The sequence below is a fragment of the Ovis canadensis genome, chromosome 8, assembly GCF_042477335.2.
Source record: "Ovis canadensis isolate MfBH-ARS-UI-01 breed Bighorn chromosome 8, ARS-UI_OviCan_v2, whole genome shotgun sequence".
Lineage (NCBI taxonomy): Eukaryota > Metazoa > Chordata > Mammalia > Artiodactyla > Bovidae > Ovis > Ovis canadensis.
In genome coordinates, this window is record NC_091252.1 from 94,642,614 (window position 1) to 94,668,096 (window position 25,483).

The following is a 25,483-nucleotide window of genomic DNA, read 5'->3' on the forward strand; positions in this document are numbered from 1 at the left end:
ACAGACCCACATTAGACCCATATTCCATTGTGTGGAAACAAAAGTTTCTTACCCCAATCCTCTAGCCAAAGATTCCTCTGTAAAAGGAGCAGTTCTTCATGATTTAGACTAAGAAGGGGAAGGCGCCAGGCTGCAGCCTGAGGAAATAGTGCAGGAAAATTCAAGAGAAAAGTTTCCCTGCTTGATGACTTCCCTACAGACCTGTGTCTACTCTGATCTGGTGATGTGTGTTGCTAACTTCTTCAGATACCAGGGGTGCTGTACGTTACTGGGCTGGATTTGTAGCCAGGCATGAACTTGACCCCACAGTCAGAGTCAACTGAGAACACATTCCATACCTGAACTGTCCGTGTGTTCCAGGGAGTCATCAGAAGCAATTCTGGAATGTGCTGGAAAGTCTTCCCCAAATATTTCAAAGCAGTTATCGATGAGGAATTCCACCAGTGTCTTAACCTGTGAGGAGAAGTTAATTGCTTGTCAGCTTAATGACATCTTTATTTATTTTTAATGGAAGAAGTTTACCAAGGGGGACACAGGGAGGGTCAGCAGTTAGGGAGGTGCCAAAATGGGCTTCCCTGGTGGCTCAGGTGGTAAGGAATCTGCCTGCAATGCAGGAGACCTGGGTTCGATCCCTGGGTTGGGAACATCCCCTGGAGAAGAGAATGGCTACCCACTCCAGTGTTCTTGCCTGGAGAATTCCATGGACAGAGGAGCCTGGTGGGCTAGTCCATGGGGTCAAAAAGAGGCAGACACGACTGAGCAACCAACATTTTCACTTTCAAAATCAACATACCAGATGTTTACTGGGTCTGAAAGGAGCATTCAGAAAATTGGTAACAATCACCTTTGTGAAAATCATTTTTAAGATTATGCCTTTTAACTTTGTCAATTTAAAAAATGTATTACTTTAAAGTAACCAAAATGTTCATTAAAGGAGTTGCCCTGATTGGTAGCTGAACTGATAGAGTGTGATGCACAAAAAGAGCAAAGTGAAAGGGCCTTTCCGTTCTGGAAACCGCGGTGGAGACGGGCATCACTGTCCCCTGTCTCGTAGGATGATGACCTGGCTTTACTGGGTCTCATCCAGTGGATGCACCTGAGAGGGTGGACCTGGGGCCACAGCAGACCTCACTGCTTGGCTCTGACAAGCAGATGTCGAGTTTCTCAGAAATAGCCGGGCACAAACCTTATCGTTCAGGTCTCTCCGGGCTTCCAGCGATAGACTGTGCTCGTTTTCCGGGCTCAGCACGTTGGGCCCAATGCAGATGGCGAGATTGCTGGCGTCCATCCGGTTGACCTCGGAGTTCTTGCTGATCACGTGCAGCACGGAGACCAGGTGCTTGAGCAGCAGGTGGTTGGGCCGCGGGAGCTTATCTGCAACCCTGGGATGGAGGTGGGGAAAGCTGGTTTTAGGGGAGGTTCATGGCCTATCTGGCTTGAGGGGAGCAAGTTGAAAGTTGCTGCCTGACCCAGGCTTCCTTTAAAATGAGGAAGGTCTGTTTTCACAAGAAATATTGTGAAACGCTCATTCAGTTACTTGCAGTGGCAACTGACAAGGAATGAATCAGTGAATCACAAGAGCTTGAAGCCCTATAAAACTGGCCTCTATGATCCTGACACCAGTAACACAGCCATTTACTCTACACAGATCTTAGATGATGAATCATTAACTCCTGCAGTAAACTTTAATACATTTTGAAAATCATTTTGTTGAGAAACCATTTAGCCATATAGAACGTCTTCCTGCTTCTAATACCACAAGACTGGTTTTTCTAAAGAATACAATCATTTGCCTTTTTTTGAACTGTGTTCATCAAATGAAGAAGACACATTTTTTATACCATTCTGAGAAAGCTTTATGAAGAATAAATCAGTTTAGAAGAGCGTGTTCATAAAAATAATGAGGACAGCACTAAAAGGGCAACATTGGTACAATGACTAATAAATTAGAATTGTAAAGCCTCATATTTTCAAAAAAAGAAATGGTGGTTCTAACATAAGGATCATTTGTTTCTCATAAGATACTGTTAAGAAAGACCTTTGTGTCTATAAGCAGAAGTTTATTGTGGTAATCTCAGGATTCTTATTTTGGGACAGACACACTAATGCCTTCAGTTCAATAAATATGTCATTGATAATACTTAGCCATGTGAGACAATTATCATATATAGACACACTTTCATAGGATTTGGCAAAAGCGCTGATATTGTGAAGTTAGGTGTGTAACATTTTCTAGGCACTAACAGGTCACACTTTCATTTCTATATGGTATTGTTTCTGCTGCTGTTGGAATTTATTTTTATAGAGTTTTCATTTTGGTTGATTATAAGAATATGAAATAAATACACTATGGAATTTTGTCAACAAACAAGCCCTTGCAGACTGTTTACTAAGGGATGTTTTATGGGAGAATTGTTGCTTTGCATGAAATCAGTGTGGACAGGTGAAGAAGATCCCAAGTTCCTACATGTGGCTGGTTAGCCTGCTCCGAGGCTTTCATCTGTGAGTTTATTTCATACCTTCTTGAACTACTTGTATTTTTAGACTCCCCACCTGTTGGGATTTGTGAGTACTGAAGTTCACTTTCTACCTTTTGACAGAGGTGCCTCCTTTCATTTGGCTAAAAAAACAACTACTTTTTAAACATTTCCAGGATACCTTTAGATTTGTATTCTAGGAGTAGGTGAGTGATTCCACTCGAATTCCTTCAATGTTGCAACATACATGAAACACTCTGACAGTTGGATGAGGAACCCCTGGGCGGAGACTGCATGGGTGACTTACTGTTTCAGGGCCTCTATCCGGTCCTCCTCGCTCTGCTTGGCCAGGGCTCCCATCCACTCTTCAAACAGGTCACAGGACAGGAGCTTCAGCGGAATACTTCTGAGGAAGTCCTGGAGGGAGGAAGGGGACCGTTCATGTTACATAACACACTGCCATCCTAACTTCCGTCTCATTGGTCCCCTCTCAGGAGTCTGTGCCCTTCCTGCCTGCATCCAATGAGCCTGAAGTCTCCCCCCAGCTTGTCTCTCAGCAACTTTCCTAACAACGGGCATGGTTAAGGCCACCAGCCAAGGGGCCACCAGACTCAGGGGAACAGACTTGGCTGTGGGACAGTCCAAGTGCCTGTTCTCAGATAAATTTGGGAAGAAGTACAACACTTCTTGGTTGGAATCTGGGATCACAGAAACAGAGATGCTGATACAAATAAATGAAGGCTTCACTAAAACAGTTCAACTCCATGATCAGTTGCCTTTGCTGTGTGGGGCGAAGAGCCCGTTTCTCATTCCCTGAGAGTCAGTGTGTCAGAGCCCATCAGCTTGTTGTTTGGCACAGGTGCTGGGGACCCACCTTGAGGACCACCGCCAGGAGGTGCACAGGGAGGCTTCTCAGGTCTACCACGTTTCCGGAGCTGAGCTCCTCCTTCAGCTCTTTGCGGGCTTTCTCATTGGCTGCTTTCCTGAATATTCCTTCAGTGGAAGGGCCTTTCAGGCATAGAATAGTGAGAATATCCTAAAGGGAAGGGGTATAGAAATAGGAAATTGTTACCCGTGGTTTGAAGACACACGTTGCTGCTACCAATAGAGGAAAAATCTGTATTTCGGTAGGAGAAAGAATTTAAATAGTGGACATGAACAGTAGCTAACTTTACCTGCTATACAATACCCTCTCCATAAAAGTTAGTTCTCCAGGATACTAAGACAGTCTTAACAAGAGTTTCCTTTCAGTCTAGTTGCTTTCAACCATCTCTTGACCCTGCTGTTTTTCTAAGAGCAGGTACATTGGGAGAGCTGGAATTTGCACAGCCTAAAATGATTTTGGGCCTTCCTCCTCTCAAGTCATTCCATGTAAACACTGGATGTCTGATCACAAACTCCATGAATCTGTTGGTTTTTCAGAAGCTACACATTTTCAGCCTTCTTCACTCCATTAAGTCAGAAGGATGGAGGGACCATTGACCTGAGCTCATTGGCAAATACAACTAATTTCTATAATGTAAGCCATCATGTGTCCTCCTGACTGCATTCTTAGGTGGGAACACCATTTCCAAACGTGGAGAAAAAACTGAAAACCCCACCCCAACAAGTTTAGCATGAGAAAGCCACTCAGGTTTCCCGAGGACTTTTCACAGAAAACTGAAGTAGGTTCTGGGTGAACGTGTGCCTACCTGAATGGGTCCCGGGAGCGTGTTGTCACTGCAGATGGCTGACAAGGGCTGATCGAAAAGGGATGTCTTCAATTCTGGCTCTGAAGCTGCAGAAACATCTGATGAAGAAGAAAGCCTTCTCATGAGAAAGAGCCAGTTAGACACCTTCTTTCTCTTCTTGATTTCTATGGCCAAGCAAACAAGGCAAGGAGAAATTAGATTAACATACTGATAAGCAAGGAAGGATCCACCTAAGACAACAGATACTGTCATTTATGGTTTGCCATGTGGGAGAAACAGTTTCGAAAAACTCAGGAAGCAAAGGGTGTGAACCTTAATCTAGAAAAATCAACCCAGAAAACAACCACATTGTTACCAGGGCAACCAGCCCCTCAACAGCAACACCAAGGTTCCTCAAAGTCTCCACCTTTCCTGTTTTTACTCTTTACCAGCTGTTTGCTATAGAAAATGAGCAAAGCTTAACTAGGCAGGTCATAAACAACCATCTTAACATATTGACCTTAATAACCACGGTGGCTAGTTGGTGGCTATTTCTGATGTGAAAGAGATTATTTTAATTCCTTCCCTGACTAGTGAAGAAAACGAAACTTACAGGAAGTGACTTGCTCAAAACCATTTTGAAGGCTCTAGGCTGGGCGGGCTGTTAAACCTCAGCGGTCGCGCTAGCACCCACCACTAGAGGGAGCTAGTCCGCCTGCAGTCAGCTGCAGGGTTTTCCCTGTGGACGTGTTAGGCAAGAGCAGGGAGGTTAGAACCTAGACCTGGCAATTGGAAATGCTCAGGAAAAAATTTCCAGGATAATCTGTCCTTGCAAAATCCTGAAGATGTCTGCACAATGGGTATAACCACTCATGAGTTTACTTCTTTCTCTGTTTTCCTCTCTCTCCTTTTTTTTCCTAATTAAAAAAAAAAAAGCTATACTTTCTAAATGCATTAGCACATGGTTCTATACTTTTCATACAGGCCAGTGAAGAGGATGGATAGAGAATTGGCTTGTCCTTACAGTTCAAGAGAACTGGGTCAGGGTTACATTACTACCCAATGAATTGTAGGAAAAATTGACTGAACGGCGGATTCTTTGGGATTTAAGACAGCAACAGTTGCTTTGTGTGCTCTTAGAAATCATTCTCCATTAGAGGAGGGTGAGAGTGGAAACGTATGCACACTTTAATTGTCAGAACAGAGTGGCCAGGAGATCTGTAACCCCACGAAGACCCCTCTGGATGGGGAGACGTTGACTTGGGGAGGATCTTTTCCTCAGAGCACTTGCTGTCTAGTGAGCTGGAGCCTTCCTGCCATGCAAGGGTTAATGTTCTGTGGTCTTTAAGAGAATACTTAGAAAAAAAAATTCCTAGTAAAGCACTGTGGTTTGGCAAACCAAGAACACTGGTTGTTAGCATTTACATAAAAGATCAGTGTGTTTTCAAAACTCACCAATTAGCTGGCAGATATTATCTTCACTCTCACATGATGCCAACAGAGGATGTTCCTTGATATTACCCTAAAAATATATTTAATTAAAATTAATGATTGAAGAAATCTGCCTAGTCTTTCCCCACAAAATATATTCACCAATTTATTCATATCAACAGTAGTCCATTAATTTTTTTCAGAGTCAATATTACTATCTTGCTTATCATGACGCAAGATCTCAATTAATATTAGTGTTTACTACAACTTATCATGTTGATTTTCTATTCTGATAACTAAACAACATGCATGATATTCAATTAAAACAAAGTTTTCTATCTCACAGTGCAGATAAAAAGTTTGAAAAACAGCTTTCTTACCTCTGATTGACATTCAATTAATGTCTCCATATCACAGGCATTTAGTGTTTTTGACTACAAGAGAAAAGAAGTCGAATTAGGTAAACATCTTTGACCCTCGCCGTGAGAAAGTCCGAGGCAGCAGTGTAAGAGGGGCACATACGGCATGACAGCTGCTTGTCAGCTTCATTGGAGTTCGGGCTGACGGTCCGGTGATGAATTTTGCTCCTGGGTGGCCTTGGCTTTGTCTACGAAAAATCATTCGGGAAAGAGTGAGGAGGAAATACGGAACGCAATGGCCAGTTTCAGCCCCACTCTGCCAAAACACAAAGTCTGAAACTACTAGTTAGAAAAGTGTTCATTTAAAGTCAGTTATGTGTTACCAGATGTCTTAAAACATGCTGTGCTATTAAACACAGCATCTGAACACACTACTTTCTAAAAGCTTTAAGCCTGACATCTTCATCACGCCAAACTTTGCTTCTCATTTATTAAGTTCCCATCAGGAGATAATCTGAGTAACAGCTAGCATGACATTTTGGGAGGAGAGTTCACTATGTGCCAGGGCACTGTGTTAAGGGCTCTGCACAGATTGTCTCATGTAACCTGAAAAGGGAAAACAATGGATCCCCAGGACGCTGCTTATGGCAGACATAAAACAAAGATAATGTACAGAATTCCTAGAGCCCCCGAAGTGCTGGCTTCCCATGAAAGCAAAGCTGTCTGAGTTTACTCTTCATAACACTATGTGAAACCCATTTTTGTTGGATACGATCTCAAAGCCCAGTGACCCCGCCAGGCAGCTGCGTGTCAGGCCGATTTATGGTACTTACCCTCGGAGGGCCTCCAGCCAGACTTCTTTTACCTCCCGTGAACTGTGGAAAATTGGAAAAATAACATGACACTCTGCTCCTACTAATCCAGTGTGAGCGAGGAGACTGAATGGCTCTAACTTCACGTGTTCTGCATTATAAGGGAGAAGGGGCGGGCAGGTGGAAATGTTACTGAGACCGGAAAGAGCATCATGGGCTGTGGCCTGGGCCAGACACTGCAGAGCTCTCACTTCCTCATTTCTTTTAGGGCAGCTCTGGTTCTTTTTTTTTCTTCTTCAACTTCAAAGTCCAACATCTGTAAACCACTGAGAGTGGAAAAGATGACATACGGCCATAGGTGAAGGCTCTGATTCATCTCACAGGTGGGATGTGTGAATAAGAAATTGTGTTATTCTGTACGTAAACATCGTCATATTTTCTAAAGTGATCATTTCAGGTGCCCTTTATTTTGGTATCCTGTTTGGGTGTGGTCTCCCCACCCATCCATGGTCTCCTCTGTACATTGATAAGCACCCTCTAGCTGTGGGATGTGGTCCCTCCAAGAAAGTCAAGACATGCTGCCTCTTTTGAAACGCAGTCATCATCCAAAGTCAGGTCAGTTTCCTTTAGGATTATGACGAGTCCACCAGAGCAGGCTGTCTACATGTTAACCTCTTCCTTAACTCAGTACTTAAGTCATAGTCAGATCAGCTCTAATCCTGATGTGGGAGGAAAATGATCTCCTTTGATTGGACATTTGAAAGTAGAAAGGAGATGGTGAATTTCATTTGTGGATCCGACCTTCTGGATGAAAGAGAATCTCTGGTCTTTCCTGTGGCTTAGGCTATATATGAAGTGACTCAAATACCCTGGCAACAGAATGGATACATACAGTGTGACGCATTTTCACACAGTGGAGTCCTACAGAGTCCTGAGAATGAATAGTCGACAACTACGCTCAATGACATGACTGGGTTTCAGAAAATAATGTTGAGTGAAAGAGGCCAGACGCAAAAGAGTGTGCCTTGCACGCAGAGCCCCAGAATAGCAAAAGTAATCTGTGTCATTAGAAGCCAGCATGGCATTTCTGTAGGGCTGGGTAGTGACTCTGAGCGGGTCAGAGAGGGTCCATCTCTTGACTCCAAGGAGGGTTCCACCCCTTGATCTGGTTGTTGTGGTTGTTCAGTTGCTAAGCCATGTCTGACTCTTTGCAACGCTATGGACTGTAGCCCACCAGGCTCCTCTGACCTGGAAATTCTGGCAATAAGAGTGGAATGGGTTGCCATGCCCTCCTCTAAGAGATCTTCCTGATTGAGGGATTGAACCCGTGTCTCTTACGTCTCCTGCATTGTCAGGAAGGTTCTTTACCACTAGCACCACCTGCTGCTGCTGCTAAATCGATTCAGTCGTGTCCGACTCTTAGGGATCCCATGGACTGTAGCCCCCCAGGCTCCTCTGTTCATGGAATTTCCCAGGCAAGAATACTGGAGTGGGTTGCCATTTCCTTCTCCAGGGGTTCTTCCCAACTTAAGGATCAAACCTGCGTCTCTTATGTCTCCTGCATTGGCAGGGGGGTCCTTTACCACTAGTGACCCCTGGGGCACACCCGGGAAGCCCCGATCTCCAGGAGTTTGCTCAAATTCTATTAAGTCAGTGATGCTATCTAACCATCTCATCCTCTGTTGCCCCCTTCTCCTCCTGCCCTCAATCTTCCCCAGCATCAGGGTCTTATTTCCAATGAGCTGGCTCTTCGCATCAGGTGGCCGAGGTATTAGAGTGTCAGCTTCAGCATCAGTCCTTCCAATTCAAGACTGATTTCTTTTAGGATTGACTGGTTTGGTCTCTCTGCAGTCCAAGGGACTCTCAAGAGTCTTCTCCAACACCACAGCTCAAAAGAATAAATTCTCTGGTGCTCATTCTTCTTTACGGGCCAACTCTCACATGTACATGTCTACTGGGAAAATTGTACCTTTGACTATACAGACAAAGTGATGTCTCTGCTTTTAAAGATGCTGTCTAGGTTGGTCATAGCTTTCCTTCCAAGGAGCAAGCATCTTTTAATTTCATGGCTGCAGTCAGGATCCGCAGTGATTTTGGAGCCAAGAAAATAAAATCTGTCACTGCATCCACTTTCCCCCCTTCTATTTGCCATGAACGGGATGCCATGATCTTAGTTTTTTGAATACTGAGTTTTTAGCCAGCTTTTCACTCTCTTTCACCCTCATCAAGAGACTCTTCAGTTCCTCTTCATTTTCTGCCATTAGACTGGTATCACCTGCATTGTCTGAGGTTCTTGATATTTTTCGTGGCAATCTTGATTCCAGCCAGTGATTCATTCAGCCTGGCATTTTGCATTATGTACTTTGAGTATAAGTTAAGAAGGGTGAAAATATACAGCCTTGATGTAATCCTTTCCCAATTTTGAACCAGGCAGTCACTTGTTTCAAGTCTGGATCTAACTGTTGCTTCTTGACCTGCATACAGGTTTCTCAGCAGACAGGTAAGGTGGTCTGGTATTCCCAGCTCTTTAAGAATTTTCCACAATTTGTTGTGATCTATACAGTCAAAGCTTTAGGCTAGTCAATGAAGCAGAAACAGATGTTTTTCGACAACTTCTCATTTCTCCATGATCCAATGAAAGTTGGGAATTTGATCTCTGGTTCCTCTGCCTTTTCGAAACCCAGCTTGTGCATCTCGAAGTTCTTGGTTCACATACTACTGAAGCCTAACTTGAAGGATTTTGAGCATAACCTTGCTAACATGTGAAATAAGCACAATTGTATGGTATTTGTAACATTCTTTGGCATTGCCCTTCTTTGGGATTAGAATGAAAACTGATGTTCTCCAGTCCTGTGGCCACTGCTGAGTTTTCCAAATTTGCTGGCATGTTGAGCGCCGCACTTTAACAGCATCATCTTTTAGGACTGAAGCTGGTGCTGCTAGTCTTAAGTGTACATTTCTGTATGTTTGTTACTCTTCAACAAAAAGTTGACAAATACCTAAACTTAATTCATTATTAGCACCTGAAATTCTCAGCCTTTTTCATATGGATAGTACTATTGTCTTTATACTGAAAGGAGGTCATGACGAGGCACACTTTGAGAAGCTGAAGCACAGAGCTGTTAAAATTTGCCCCCTAACTCGGTGTCTCGGGGGGTGACCTCAGGATGGAGTTGGTGTCTAGGTTTCCAGCTGGAGGCACCCTCTCTTAAAACTGCCAGGGTTCGCGCAGCACTCCTACCATGACTGCAGATGCTACTGTTCTCTCAGCCTCCCTTTCCCCTTAGAAAACTCTGGAATGAACTCACTGATTTCAATTTACTGCTACGAAAAAGGGCATTATGGTGGCTCCGTGGTAAAGAATCTGCCTGCCAAAAAGAAAAAAAAAGAATCTGCCTGCCAATGCAGGAGATACAACAGTCATGGGTCTGAACCCTGGGTCGGGAAGATCTCCTGGAGGAGGAGGAAATGACAATCCACTCCGGTATTCTTGCCTGGAAAATTCCATGGACAGAGGAGCCTGGTGGGGGGGCTACGGTCCATGGGGTCACAAGGAGTCCGACACAATGAAGCACAGCACAGGATGCTATCCTATCCTCGAGTCAGGAAGTGGCAGGTACTCAATTAATAATTTCTGTATAAATACATTTACTTTTGAAGTAGTCACATAGAGTATTACTACTATATATATGTGTGTGTTTTATGAATTTTTCATTGGATACTTTTTAAAGTTATTCTAAGAAACTTCATGTTGGCACTGCTCTTACAACCAAACCATCCAGCCTCAACTGACATATTTCCTTTTTTTAAAAAAAAATGAAGACCATATTTTTTTCCTCATCTTTACAGCTGTTATGTTATGCCCTATGCCCCACATTCTACCAGTGATTTAAAACCTTTTTTTTTCCTCTTGCCATGGGATTATATATATATATATATTTTTGGCTGCACTGCACAGCACGTGGGATTTTAGTTCCTTGACCAGGGATCAAATGCAGGTCCTCAGCAGTGGAAGCGCAGATTCTTAACCATTAGACCACCAGGGAAGTCCTCATATTCAAAAGCAGATGAATCTAGAATCCAGATATATAAAATTTAAAAAAAAAGCATTTTTAAAGTTGGTTGCTCTAGTGAGAGATGGGTGAGGGAATCGTGGACCCACATTTTGCCTTTTCTGACAAGCCCAAGCTGGGGCTCAAAAACTTATGTTATTAGAGGTTCTCAAAGTGTGTTCAGGGACCCCTGGAGCCCTTTCAGCAGAGTCCACAAAGTCAAACTATTTTGTAACAGTGATATGGGATGTTTTGATAGCTATGGGAATGCCGGCTTGCATTTTCCTGTGTTTTAAATTTTTCTCAGTTTTCATTTCTCCTAAGATACGTATGGGTAGATATAACTTACATAAATCAGAGAGCTTTAGAGTTGTCAATAATTTTGTAAAGTTTTCCTGAGACCAACAGAGTTTGAGAACAGCCAATATCCATCATATCTTTCCATGTGAGAAAATTCCACATACGTGTCTTGTTTCCCTGTTATCCTCACTCTGCTGCTGCTAAGTCGCTTCAGTCGTGTCCGACTCTGTGTGACCCCATAGCCGGCAGCCCACCAGGCTCCCCCATCTCTGGGATTCTCCAGGCAAGAACACTGGAGTGGGCTGCCATTTCCTTCTCCAATGCATGAAAGTGAAAAGTGAAAGTGAAGTCGCTTAGTCGTGTCACCAGGCTCCTCCTCCATGGGATTTTCCAGGCAAGAGTGCTGCAGTGGGGTGCCATTGCCTTCTCCATAGCCATTTTCAAACGCAAATCCTTGCCAAGGTGCGCTGTCCGATGGTCCATCGCTCCTCATTGCGTGTTTTCTGTTAGCGGCTCGACAAGTCTTGGAGGGAGGACGGGATTCTCTCCTGCTCGCTTTCATCCGCAGCACTGTGATTCCCCACGTTTCCCACGATGCCTCTGTGTTGGCAGCTGCTCCAGGGTGGTCCTCACCCCTTCCCTCCACTTCCGAGTCTTGTGTCCCTTATGGTGGTCACTTCACTACACTTACTCGCAGTTCTCCTAATGACACAAATGTCCTATAGATAAACTCTAAACTCAGCCATCGACATATGAAAAATGAGGAAGCTGGATGTAAGAGAAGTGCTGTTTCTCTTTGGATGTGTCATTTAAAACTTTGTGAATTTTTAAATGAAATTTGATTGTTGCTGGGGGGTTATATGTATGTTTTCATGTAGAGGATCATGTCTTTAAATTTATTATGAATTAGCGAATCTATTAGTATAAGAAACACATATGAGCATGTCCATTACGTGTTTCAGTAACAACTCTTTTGAAAAAACAGAATGTGTTTGTTAATTATGTTGTGATAACTTTGGGCCTTTTTAAAAGGAAGAAAATGCTTAAAATGCAAATACTATAAATTATATTCAATTCTGTTTTCTCCTTCTTCTCCAGTTTTTTCCTCTTCTTTTGGAGACTGAATTATGGGACTAGACACGGATATTTACTGACCCTGAATCAGAGTTTTAAGTGAGCAATGAATTTAACGTTCTGCTCATATCCCGATGTTTTTATGTTTGTAGAACCCCCTCCAAATTGCCTCTTTGACACTGTTCTTGAGGTCTTCTCTTTCTGAGGGCATTCCTACTCCTGAGGAAGCCATTCCCTGATTCAGCAGAAGGCTCCTGGCTATGTCAGAGTGAAACCTGTCCCCTCTCCTGTAAACCTTCCCTGTTTTAAATCCCATTCTCTCCTGGGATATAGGGGCTTCCAGCTTCTTCTATTCAACCCTTGCTGCCCCCACGCCTCCCACCCCCAAAACAGACCAAGACCCTTCTCAGTAGGCAACGTTCTTGCATGACATCCATCATCAGCTCTGCATTCTAACAGTTCAAGGCTAAAGGGAGGGCTGGTGAGATGCTTACTGAACACCTACTACGTTCACTGTATTGTCCCAGGCATTTTCAGACACTTCATCTGACATCATCTTTAGAACAACACCGAGCAGTCACCCCCCCCATCTTACAGCTGAGTCACTTGGGGCTCCTTGTGTCAGTTCATTTACCCAAGTTCACTCTGTTGAACCTGGGTCTCTGGATACTAAGGCCAGTAGTCTTTCCATGATTTCCCTTAAGGACAATCCTTCAAGGGCTTCATTTATCAGTGGAAACGAGATGCCTAGACCCAGTATACCGATATAGACCAGACGCATCCAGGTGCATCCCTATGGGGAGCTCTTACCTAGCAGACAGAGTCAGATTTAGGATGTTGTCCTGAAACTTCAAAATCTCCTTCCGTCAGTTTCATTAGTAATAATCAATTGAATACAACTTGAGGGGCTTCCCTCATAGCTCAGTTGGTAAATAACCTGCCTTCAATGCAGGAGACCTAGGTTTGATTCCTGGATTGGGAAGACCCCTTGGAGAAGGAAATGACAACCCACTCCAGTATTCTTGCCTGGAAAATCCCATGGACAGAGGAGCCTGGCAGGCTACAGTCCATGGGATCGAAAGAGTCGGACACAACTTAGCGGCTAAACCACCAGAATACAGCTTACATCATCTTAAAAAAAATGCATAGCACCAAAGGCTCAGTGACCTACAGAGACAGTTCCATAGACAGATTAGCATTTTTCATTTGTCTATAATTCTTCCATCAGCCAACAACATCCTATTTTAGTGAAGTTAGTAGTAAGTATGTCAAAAGAAGGGGCTTCCCAAGTGGCGCAGTGGTAAGGAATCCATCTGCCAATTCAGGAGATGCAAGAGATGCAGGTTTGATTCCTGAATCAGGAAAATTCCCTGGAGTAGGAAATGGCAATCTGCTCCCGTATTCTTGTCTGGAGAATCCCATGGACAGAGGAGCCTGGTGGACTACAGTCCATGGGGTTGCAAAGAGTCGGACACCACTGAGCACACACACTCCCACATGTCAAAAGAAGAGAGAGTTAGAGCCCTGGCAATTGCAAGTAGTAATATCTTTTGGCTCTTCTTATGGACTGGACGGTTGATGGAGAGCCAAGTGGGAAGGGCCATTTTCCATGCCCTTGGAAGAGTCTGACGGTCATCATCCAAACAACAGGTAAGTTTTGTAACTGATGGAAAGCTGCATCAGCAGGTGGTCCTGGTGGTGACGGAGGAGATGACCACCTCACCCACTGTGAGTGCTGCCCCTCTCGACACGTGGCTCCCACTGTGGAAACCAAGTAGGAAGGGCCAGGTCCTACACCACTGATTCTGAAAATCTCAGAGTACGTTTGACTGCGGCTTCTCTGGACAAGAGTTGAAACATCTGTGAATACACTGTGAAATTTGGAAGGGCTTCCCTTGTGGCTCAGCTGGTAAAGAATCCACCTGCAATGTGGGAGACCTGAGTTTGATCCCTGGGTTGGGAAGATCCCCTGTAGGAGGAAAAGGCTACCCACGCTCGTATTCTGGCCTGGAGAATACCATGGACTGTATAGTCCATGGAGTAGCAAAGAGTTGGACACCACTGAGCGACTTTCACTTCACTGTCAAAAAACAACCAAAAGAGAAAAGATCATTTTCACTCTCTCCATAGTCTTATAATTTCTTTCAGAAAGCGTGTTCTTACCCTGCATGGCAAGAGTTGGAAAGGAACTTAACACGGAACATGTTAAGTCAGAACATGGAAGGAACTTAAACGGCTTTTGCTAGCAAGCAGAAATAGACAGGGAGGCCTGGCGTGCTGCAGTCCATGGGGTCGCAGAGTCAGATATGACTGAGTGACTGAACAACAACGAGAAATAGGCAAGACAGGCAGGCAGGTTGAAGAAACACATAAAGATGATCCTCTTATTAGGATGTTTATTGCTTAGCTCATGGTCACAAACGATTTTTTTCTCCCAAGAACTTGTTCTGTTTTTACTGGGCCAAGTGTCTAAAGGCAATACACTTCGTGATGGAGTCAAGCTGAGTGCGTATTTTTGGGTGTTACCGAGAGCACTCAGGTTTCTTCCTGCTGCTCCAGGCTGACTCTTGATACCCTTTCATAAAGGCTGTTACTACTCCCGTCCTGACAGCTGTGACCAAGACTTACGAGTCATTCACCCCATATTTTCCAGAGGGGCTGGGCAGTGTTACCCATCTTGCCATGGAAACGACCACTTGAGAACCAGTCTTTCCATTCTAAGCTCCCCAACCTGTCATGTTTTAGCCACAGAATCTTGTTATTCCCTAGAAAGTACACTACACTTTTAGTCCCTTGGACAGCAAGGAGATCAACTCTGAATGTTCATTGGAAGGACTGATGTGGAAGCTGAAGCTCCAATACTTTGGCCACTTACGACTTATTGGAAAAGATCCTGATGCTGGAAAAGACCGAAGGCAAAAGGAGAAGGGGGCGGCAGAGGATGAGATGGTTGGATGGCATCACCGACTCAACGGGCATGAGTTTGAGCAAACTCCAGGAGACAGTGAAGCACAGGGAAGCCTGGCGTGCTGCAGTCCGTGGGGTCGCAGAGTCGGACACGACTGAACGGCTGAACAGCAGCAACGGTGCGGTCCTCCTGCCCCTCTGAGGTGAAGCTTTCCCCTCCCTGGAAGGCTGCTCACCACAGCCTAGTGGAAGCCTCTCGTTCCCTTCCTCTGAGTCCAGCTCAAGCCCCGTCTCCCTAAGATGCATCCCACAGACCCTTGCAGAAGGGATCAAGCTTCCTTCCCTGGTTCTGCAGGTGATCACCCTGCATCTCCAGAAACCAGGGGCCAACCTCAGCCTTCTGTCAAGTGCCCTGAACAGTGCATGGTACAGAGCAGGCGTTTATACACTTCTATTACCTCCCACAACAAAATTCTGTTACTACATGAAAGCAATTAAATCTTGCTCTATGTTTATTGGGGTTGAAAGGTGTTACTCGGCCTCTTTCTCCTCTGTTGTGAAGCGACAGTGACAGGGCAGTGCTTAATGCTTAAGACCTTAAGGATGTCTGCTCCTGGCAGGTCTGGCCGTCATGACTGGCAGGCTGACGTTGACACCGGCTCTTTAGAATTAGGCCGGCAGACTTTCTGGTTTTGGCTGAGGTAAGGAGGCCTCACCTGAGACAGGTTTGAGACAGCAGGGCTCAGCGCCTGGGTGAGTTCACTGTGTCGGTGAACTTGGAGGGCACAGTCACGACTGTCTCATCACCTCCCACCCTCCACCGACCGAAGCCTCACTTCTCTGGGGGCAGGAAATCCTGCGATGTTTCCTCTCAGATCCTCTGACTTCCCCTGCCCCGGAGCCATCTAGTCAAGGCTATGGTTTTTCCAGGAGTCATGTATGGATGTGAGAGTTGAACTATAAAGAAAGCTGAGCGCCAAAGAATTGATGCTTTTGAACTGTGGTGTTGGAGAAGACTCTTGAGAGTCCCTTGGACTGCAAGGAGATCCAACCAGTCCATCCTAAAGGAGATCAGTCTTGAATATTCATTGGAAGGACTCATGCTGAAGCTGAAACTCCAATACTTTGACCATCTGATGTGCAGAACTGACCCACTGGAAAAGACCCTGATGCTGGGAAGGATTAAAGGCGGGAGGAGAAGGGGACGACAGAGGATGAGATGGCTGGATGGCATCACTGACTCAATGAACGTGAGTTTGAGTGAACTCCGGGAGTTGGTGATGGACAGGGAGGCCGGGCATGCTGCAGTCCATGGGGTCGCAAAGAGTCGGACACGACTGAGCAACTGAACTGAACTGGCCCTGGGGATCAGGTTCCATTCTGTGCAGCTGAGGAGGACCAGAGCGCGGTGGAGTCAGCCATGGTCCAAGACTTTTCCTCTCTCTGCTGTGAACTCTCCACTGTCCTGAGTCCTCCAGCCAGCCTGGGCTCAGGTCTCACCTTTAAGTGAGGGCATGGGATTCTCTGACCTGCAGAGCACTCGGCTATGCTAAATTCCTTTTTCGTTAGATGACTGTGGTTGTAGTGAACTAACAGTAAAACTCCTTGCCTGCCTCTCCTCTAAGAAACATCCATGGATGTCTGTCAGTGCATGGATGGGGTGGGGAGAGACGTCCCACCCTCTCCCAGCCCAGGGCTCATGGAGGGTGCTCCGGACCGAGGCTAGGTGGGGGTTTAGGCTGGGGCAGAGGAAATCCAGCCCACATCCTTTAGGGTCATTCTTCTTCCTGGTAGGAAAAGGGCTGTCCTCCAGCCAAACTTTAACTTTCCTACGGCTCGACAGTTACCTGAACATCCCCGAGGTTTGCTGGGCCACAGCGTCCCTAACATTGCAGGTGTCATTGTTTCTTGCAGAATGATTTGCTGTGTCCACAAAACGCCTGCATTTTTGTGGTGGAAACATATATATTTTAAATCTGCCTCCCAGATCTTTGTGATAATATATCTTTGTATTGGAATACAAAATTGTCTCAGCATAAAATAACATTTGAGGAACTCAGTGTTTTCAGAAAGCTGGCTTGAAAAATAGAAAGGCTAGGACAAAATGTTCTTTTTAAACTGCCTTCCCCACTTATTGAGGTCACGATAAAGAATTAGAAATAAACTATCTTGAGATTAGGAGATTAGAATCTGTGAATTGCTGATGATATAACCACCTCCATGCCATAGGCAATGCAACACTCCAACTTACTTGCATAGATCAGTTTAAGAACTAAAGAAGCCTCCATGATTGTATTTTGGCCCCCAAAACTGCACAAAGAAAACACGATGTCAAAAAAGGATAAGTCGGGAACTCTGAGCATCTTTTAACTACAGCGTAATTCAGCAGATTTTTTGAAGAAAAACAGAGAAAATTATGACAGTTGAGGTTCTTTGTTAGCAGTCTACAAAATTCATGTGCAGCATTTGTTAAAAAAAAAAAATCCGAACTAAAAAAGTAGTAACTGTGGAAAAATGTTTAGTTAGCCTGTTTCCAAAATACTTTTTAAAGAGATATTTCTTCTAATTTTCTTTGATTTTTTTTTTAAAAAACTCAATGCTTTTTTTCATTTGTCATGTGAAAAAAATTATCCAGGGTTTTTACCTCCTTGCTTAAATTTTTAAAAAGAAAAGTATTTGTCACTTTGAATCTGTGTGGTCCTTTTCTCAGACACTATGCCTTATTTGGTGTCTCCTGAGAAAGTCTCCTGGGAAAGGCCTCTGAAGGTGGTGTCAGCTCCCGGGGCTGGGGGTTCAGGATGCTGTGGCCGTAGGTAGGGCAGTGTGGTCGAAGCTCCCACAAGAGGCAGGGGTTTCTATGTGAGCCCCAACCTAGCCTGAGCAGGGCTGTCAGTGACGAGGGCTCTGTGATTGAAGGATGGCTTGGTCTCCCCGTTTCCAGGTTCAGCCACCGACCACCCGTTAGTGGCCATGACCATGAGTGCCTTTTTTCCCTGGGTGATGGGAGCCTCTCGGATGCTCCTGTCCAGACTGGTTCTGATTTAGCTCTCGGGATGTTGCTCAGATGGAGTAGGAAATGGGAATGCACTCCAGTATTCTTGCCTGGGAAATCCCAAGGACAGAGAAGCCTGGTGGGCTACAGTCTGTGGGGTCACAAAGAGTCGGACACGATTCAGTGACTAAACAGCGAGAGCCTTTGGGCAGAGGGGTCAAGATGAATCCATGATGATTCTGGTAAGCCTGATAACCTTCCTTAGAGGAAGGGGGATAAGAAAATGGATCGAAAGAATAAGAACAAATTTATACTAAGCCATGGGAGAGTGTGTGGTCACCAGTACATACCACTGATATTCTTAATTGCTTAGCTCTCCCCTTCCGGGAGTGGATAAACTGAACCAGGGCCCTGCTGTGTTCTTTGTAGCCCGTGACTCCTGGGTTTTTCCTACAGATAAAAGAATCACAAGGTTTTGCCTCCTGCCTTTGGGCCATAAAACATACAGAATGTTAATAACCACATATTTTTAAAAAACTGTTCTTGTGTCTGTCCTAAATTTTATATATGTTGATGGCAAAACTGAGCCCAAATGCCATTTCTCTGAGATGTATCTTTTGTGAGAAGTTCAGTAAATCTCAAAAAGCAACGTTTTCCGCCCCCCAAAATTTGCCAAATAGTGTTGCTCAAATTTGAGCACTTATCAGCATCACCTGGTGTGTGTTAGTCAGTCATGTCTGACTCTTTGTGATCCCATGGACTGTAGCCTGCCAGGAATTCTCCAGGCAAGAATACTGTAATGGATTGCCATTTCCTTCTCCGTGGGTTGCCACGGCCTGGTCTGGAGGTTCTTCCCAGCCCAGGGATCAAACCCAGGTCTCCCGCATTGCAGGCTGATTCTTTACTGTCTGAGCCACCAGGGAAGCCCAAGAATACTGGAGTGGGTAGCCTATTCCTTCTCCAGGGGATCCTCCTGACCCAGGAATCAAACCAGGGTCTCCTGCATTGCAGGCAGATTCTTTATCAGCTGAGATACCAGGGAAGCCCAGCATCACCTGGAGGACACATTAAAACCCTGACTGTGGGCCTTGAACCTAGCTCCTCTGACTCAGCAGCTCTGGGGAAAGGCCCAGGAACTATACATCCCCCAGCAGTCCCAGACTGGGCTGCAGACCATTCTTGGGAAGCCTCCGAGAGAAGTGTCAGAAAAAGTAGATGTATTTACTCCTGCATCCTGGGCACTGGGGTGGTTTACGTAGCGACATCTTTATAATCACTGGGCTATTCCACAATCCCAGCACTTTGCTGGCTTGCAAGCATTTGTCTTGCCCCTGAAATGAGCCTGCAGGTCCTTACAGGAGAGAAATTCATTCTGATACCCTGAGACAGTCCCCAGGGGGCCCAGTAGGAAGTTCACAAATGTTCATCTGTAAGAATGAGAAAAATGACAGCTTCCCCAGTCAGAAGTGACACTTCTGCTTTATCAGATAGCGAATGCATCTCAGATCCTGGTTGCTATGCTCGATGCTGTTTTTCCAGAATAGACTTTGGGACAGGGGCTACTCCAAAGGAACTGTGCAACCTCTCGTGTCCAGAATAATCCCAAGAACCTTTAATAGACCGCCAGAGAGATAACAACCACTCTTGATTCACTTAGAGGCCTAAAATCAAATGAAACAGAAGCTTTGCTGATTTTACTTTTTTTTTTTTTTTCCACAAAAATGTGGTAATCCACCTGTTGGTGACTCACTTCCAGTGGCCCTGGGTTAAGGAAACCAAATGGACCACAAGTTACATTGGCTCGTTCTGAACCGTGAAGTCGGCTGTTTGCCCACAGGGTGTCTGTTCCTCATTAGGAGGGCTGGGCTATCTACAGACGCCCTTCTGCAAATTCCTAAACACTTGAAGGAGAGCTTCCTTTACTGCTATCTACCAGAACATGCTGTGTGTGCGTGTGTGTGTGTGTGTGTGTGTGTGTGTGTGTAAAACATTGTCCTTTCTCTTACACATCACAAATGACCAGGTAGATAGAATACATAAATGTTGAGTCTTTCTTGCCATACAAGAAAAGCTAGTTTCAAGTTTAAGCAGCAGTCCTTTGTACACTTAGCTGCACACTAGAATCCCTTGGGGGAGCTTTTAAAAATCCCCAATACCAAAGCCATTTCTTATACCAACCAGTGAAACTGTCATTTCTGAAGATGGGATCCAGACATCGGTATTAAAAAAAAAAAAATTCTACAGAGAATTGCAATAGGCCGCCAAACTTGAGGTCCAGAGATCTTAGCAACAGCTTTCGGGGTAAACTGATCTGTTAATTCTACACCTGGATCCTTTTCCGCAATTCCAGCCCTGGACGAGCTTCGAAGCAGCAGGTGTGCTCCTGGGCAGGGTGGGAGGCTGGGTCCGTTTCCCGTCTCAGAAGAACACCAGTCCCGGAGAACCACTGTCCTGACCCACTCTCTTCTGCTCACAGAGGGAGGGAGCTGGGGTGACTTAGGATCTGCTGCAATCTTGCGGTTGATCAAAGGTGGCCACGAATTCTGTACAGCTGCTCCCAGCAAGCGATGGCATCTACTTCCCCACCCCCTGAAGCTGAGCTGCTCTCACGACTTGCTCTGCCCTGTAGGGTGTGACAAAAGGGATGTCATGTGCATTCTGAAGCCTGGGTCTGCAGTTGCCCAGAAGCTCCAGCTTCTGGTCTCCTGTATGCAGCTCTGAGATGGCCGTGTGGGCAGCCACACTCGCTTTCTGGAGGATGAAAGGCTGCGTGGAGGAGCGGCCAGGCGCCCTGCCCAGCCAGCACCCACTCGCAGACCGCAGGGACTCTCCGGCTGAAGGGTGTCATCTGAGTGAGGACACGTGAAACCAGCAGAGGAGCTCCAGCCAATAGTCAGGAAAATCAGAAACTGCTGTTGTGTAAGAGACTGTGTTTTGGGGTGGTTGTTACTCAGGAATAGAAGACTGAGACCAAAAGGGACTCCAGGAACTGTACTCGTGATTTCTGCACAAGGGCCACGAGGCCAGCTCTGCGTTGCACTGCAAGTGCTGATTTTAAAAAGCACTGATTTAACCTCTTTCTCAGTGGGAGTCTTCATTTGAAAGCAGCTTCATGACCTATTGGGACTTATTTGGCAGCTCCTGCAATGCAGGCGATGCAAGGAGACACGGGTTCAATCCCTGGGTCGGGAAGATCCCCTGGAGAAGGAAATGGCAACCCACTCCAATATTCTTGCCTGGAGAATCCCATGGACAGAGGAGCCTGGCAGGCTACAGTCCATGGGGATGCCAAAGAGTCGACATGACTTAGTGACTACATAACAACGATGTACACGAACTATTGATATGGTATTTCTCACACTGAGTGTGATGCATTTTTCATGATGACAACATTTAAAGCAGACTGTAGAGATGTAAAATAAAAATCAACTAGTGAAGGATGCTAAAAAAAAAACAAACCAGTATCCACGGATGCAAATTATATATCAGGAAGCTTTCAGATGCAAAACTGAAAGCTAAAGTAGCCAGAACTTTGAATAATATACTGAAACAAATTCCAGAAAAGAACGATTGTCTCTGAGGGCTCCGGGAATTGAACTACTTCTGTAAATTTACTTCTGATACTATTTACAGTCAGTCAGTGGGCAAAGTGCTTAACTGGGTGTTGAAAAATCTGGGAAAAGGACATGGTTCCCAGGCTCAAGGAGCATGTATTGTGTTCCATTCCCATCACTTTGGTTTTCCAAGTCAGTAGCTGCTGACGGCATTCGTAATCTCGGTTCTGATGGTAGGAACTCAAACCTAGCTCTTGTGGAGACAGTCTGTGGTTCTTCAGTGGAAGGAGGGGAGCCCCAGCTCCACTAGGGTTTTGTGGACAGGCAGGCAGAGCCGGGGCGGGGGTGGGGAATGGGGCTTCTCACGCCACAGTCTCGAAAGGGCCTCTACTGGTCAACATGCTTGTGTGATTCAGCATCTAGGAGTAATTAAACCAGAAGGCTGTGCCTCGCAACTAACCACTCAGATTTTACCTCCTCATATTACACTCATGCGCCTGCGTGTGCATGCACACACACACACACACACACACACACACACACACTGGTTTGCTAGGGCTGCCACGACAAAATACCACAGACTGGGTGGCTTAAACAATTGAAATGTATTTTTCACAGTTCTAGAGGCTGGAACTTGCCTGGTAGCTCAGACGGTAAAGAATCCGCCTGCAATTTGGGAAACCTGGGTTCGATCCCTGGGTCAGGAAGATCCCCTGGAGGAGGAAATGGCAACCCACTCCAGTATTCTTGCCTGCAGAATCCCAAGGACAGAGGAGTGTGGCGGGCTACACGGGGTCGCAAAGAGACACAACTGAGCGGCTAAGCACAGAGCGTAGCAGGCCAAGATGGAGGTGTCTGCGGGTTTGGGTTCTCCTGAGGCCTCGCTCCTTGGCTTGCAGAACGGCCGCCTTCCCGCGGTGCCCCCACAGGGCCTGTCCTCTGTGGTGCACGTCCCTGGGGTCTCTCTGGGTGTCCTAACCTCCTCTTCTCATAACGACACTGGCTCTGACCGCGTCACAGAGCATCCCGCATCCCAACAGCCTCATTTTAGCTGCATCACCTCACACCAGGCCTCTCGAGACACCGTCATGTCCTAAGGCACTTCATTCGAGTTAAGGATTTGGCATATGGGTTTGTGTGTGTGTGTGTGTGTGTAAATCCATAGACATATATTTCACTGACAGGAAGTATGTCTGCATTTGTTTCCCTGTCAAGGGGTTCGCGTCGGCTCTCTGCCTGATGTTAAAGTCTACAGATGACGACAAAGCGGAGAGGAAAGCAAGCGGCTCTGAAGCAGCAGACGCTCAAGCCTGAGGCACTGGAGGAGCCCGGGGCGGGGGCGTAAGCCGCTCTGGCTCTCCAGAGGGGCGTCAGTTAACTGGGGTGAAAACCCCACCTTCTTGAGTGAGGTTGCTCAAGTTCTTATTCAGAAATAATGGCCCAAGAGGAAATTTTGGCGGTTCTTCTCTTCCTTCTCCTTCTCAAACTCTCCTAAATGTGATCAGGCAGATGGGACTTCCTTAAACAAAAGTCACTCAGTTCCCATTTTCTCTAATTGAAAGCATTTCACAGAAAAAGCCAGGCTACCAGATAAATATGTGAGACATTTCTCAACTGAGGGGGGGAATTCTGTGGATAACCAGGGACTCTGAGAGCAGGATAGAGGATGTTTGCCTAAATCCAACAACGGGAATTAATTCACAAATTCAACGGACTGTGCTATGGAATCTATTCAACACTCGAGTCTGCGGGAACGTCTCCCAGATTTGTCTAGCGGATCTTTCCTCATCCTCTACAGCGGAGTGCTTCTGGAGCCAGCCAGAGGGGCCCATGGCCTTCTCCCCGCTCCCGAGAGGGGCTGGCGCCATCGCTGCAGGAGGTGCTACCTTCCTGCTGGCCGTGGAGGGAGGGGCAGACAGGGTTTCAAAACGAAAACATGCAGAGTCCACCCAGGAACAGACAGTGGGACAACGTGACATGGAAATCCTGAAACTGGAACTGTCAGAGAGAATGGCCAAAGATGGAAGACATCGACCCCTGCAGACAAGAGTCCTCCAGGCAGACGTCGGCACGAGCAGCCCGGGTGCAGGCCGCCGGTGTCCTTCCAGTCCTAAGCGGGATACCTCCCTTCCTGTGGGTTTTGATTTTGTGGTTCGTTTGCCTTCCTGCATTACTTTTGCTTGTTTGGTTGGTTTTAGTCACGATGGGTTGAAAGATGTTAAGGAAGGAAGGGAGCTTCTACGGTATCTCAGCAATCATCTCTGGACATGGAGATTACAAATTTTGCTCAAAATTCACTCTATGAGTTAAACATATAAATATTTCCTGTACTGCTTTTTTTTTTTCTCAAGAAAGGGATTTACTTCTTCCCCTGAAAAAGAAGCCAAATCTGGGACCCAGAGTCACACGGGAGCCCAAGTCTCCCCTGAGGAACATGGGGACCCGTGTGGCATGGCTGTGACCGTCAAACCGCCGAGGGTCCCCCACTGTCTTCCTGGGGAGCCTGCCTGGTGTCTCTCAACGGGTCTCCAGGGGTCTGTGGCTCAACAGATGAATGGTGGTCATTTCCCGTTACACAGACTTTAAGTGAATGATAACTTGTTTTAAGTTGTTCCTCCATATTTATTGGGTTTCCCAGGTGGCCCAGTGGTAAAGAGACTGCCTGCCAATGCAGGAGCCACAGGAGGCATGGGTTTGATGCCTGGGTCAGGAAACTCCCCTGGAGGAGGAAATGGCAACCCACTCCAGTGTTCTTGCCTGGGAAATCCTGTGAACAGAGGAGCCTGGTGGGCTGCAGTCTGTGGGGTTGTTGCAAGGAGCTGGACACAACTGAGTGACTGAACACATGTGTAGCCATATTTATTGGGAATCTGTCACCAACACTTGTCTATATTGTTAATCTACTTTTTGACTTGGCACAAAATTATAGTTATTCTCAAGTCAGCATGTTAACACTTCACGGTGATCAAAACCCCTCCTTAGGACTTTTAGGTGACTGCTGCTCAAGCAAGGCTGATAGGGAGGCCCTGGGGGACAGCGTAGGCAGAGCTTTGCTTCTATCTCTGTCAGGGCAGGGGCTGTGTCTCATTACAAAAGCAATACTCTCTCCACACTGCCTGGCATGTAGGGGCATCCAGTTAAGGCTGGTGGAAGAAATGAATTCCTCTAGGGGACATCTGTGAGTATAGAGCACGCGGGACCTTGACTCTGCAGCCGAAGCTGATGGAGGTCCTCAAGTGGTGGCAGAATCACTAGCTGGGTTCATCCAAGTGTTGGCTTGGAGTCAGGAGGGAGGAGGAGGAAGCGGGGTCATGTTCCCGCCTGGGGGCCTTTATAGGAAGGGAGAAGGTACTTCCTACACAATACTGAGTCTGGTTTTCTCTGCGGTCTGCCTTGAAAGTCCCACTAATAGTGTGACCAGTGGAGAGAAGTCTATTTTGGCTGCCCCAGTAGACAGACTCTATGGAAAATATTTACAAGAGCTTAGGCAAAGGCCCTGAACACAGGGAGGAGAGGTGGCCACAGGGCCAGGAAGCCTTTTGGCTGGTCCTCTGGAGCCCCTCTCTCATCCACTGGTGCCCATAAGCCCGGAGAGAAATACCTTGTCTGAAGCTGCTCGGGGGATTCCTCACTGCTAGTTTTAGTGAATGAGCCCGTCTTCCCCCAACCAACAGGAAGTGGGGTGCCATGCCCGTGGTCATTAGTGATGCTATGGGGGAAAAGAAAGGCTTTCATTCCTTCACGTCTTCCTCAGAGCTGCATGTTTCACACAGTGTAACTAGTTTTTTCTTAACAGGAAGAAAACTACTCTGAGTGAGAACTGGTCCTCCCTTCTGGAATCTGCAGACCACTACA

General features: G+C 46.1%; 1 protein-coding gene across 1 annotated transcript in view; it reads right to left on the reverse strand.

The window, feature by feature from the left end:
• The window catches only part of TAGAP (T cell activation RhoGTPase activating protein), an 86,512-nt gene that overhangs the window by 2,622 nt on the left and 58,407 nt on the right, over positions 1–25,483 (reverse strand). The window contains exons 5-13 of the mRNA XM_069598843.1: positions 6,771–6,812; positions 6,101–6,185; positions 5,959–6,012; positions 5,603–5,669; positions 4,169–4,332; positions 3,352–3,513; positions 2,785–2,894; positions 1,187–1,382; positions 339–453 (exon numbers count right to left, since the gene is read on the reverse strand). Coding sequence (XP_069454944.1) covers positions 339–453; positions 1,187–1,382; positions 2,785–2,894; positions 3,352–3,513; positions 4,169–4,332; positions 5,603–5,669; positions 5,959–6,012; positions 6,101–6,185; positions 6,771–6,812 — 995 coding nt within the window. The remainder of the gene's footprint in view (positions 1–338; positions 454–1,186; positions 1,383–2,784; positions 2,895–3,351; positions 3,514–4,168; positions 4,333–5,602; positions 5,670–5,958; positions 6,013–6,100; positions 6,186–6,770; positions 6,813–25,483) is intronic.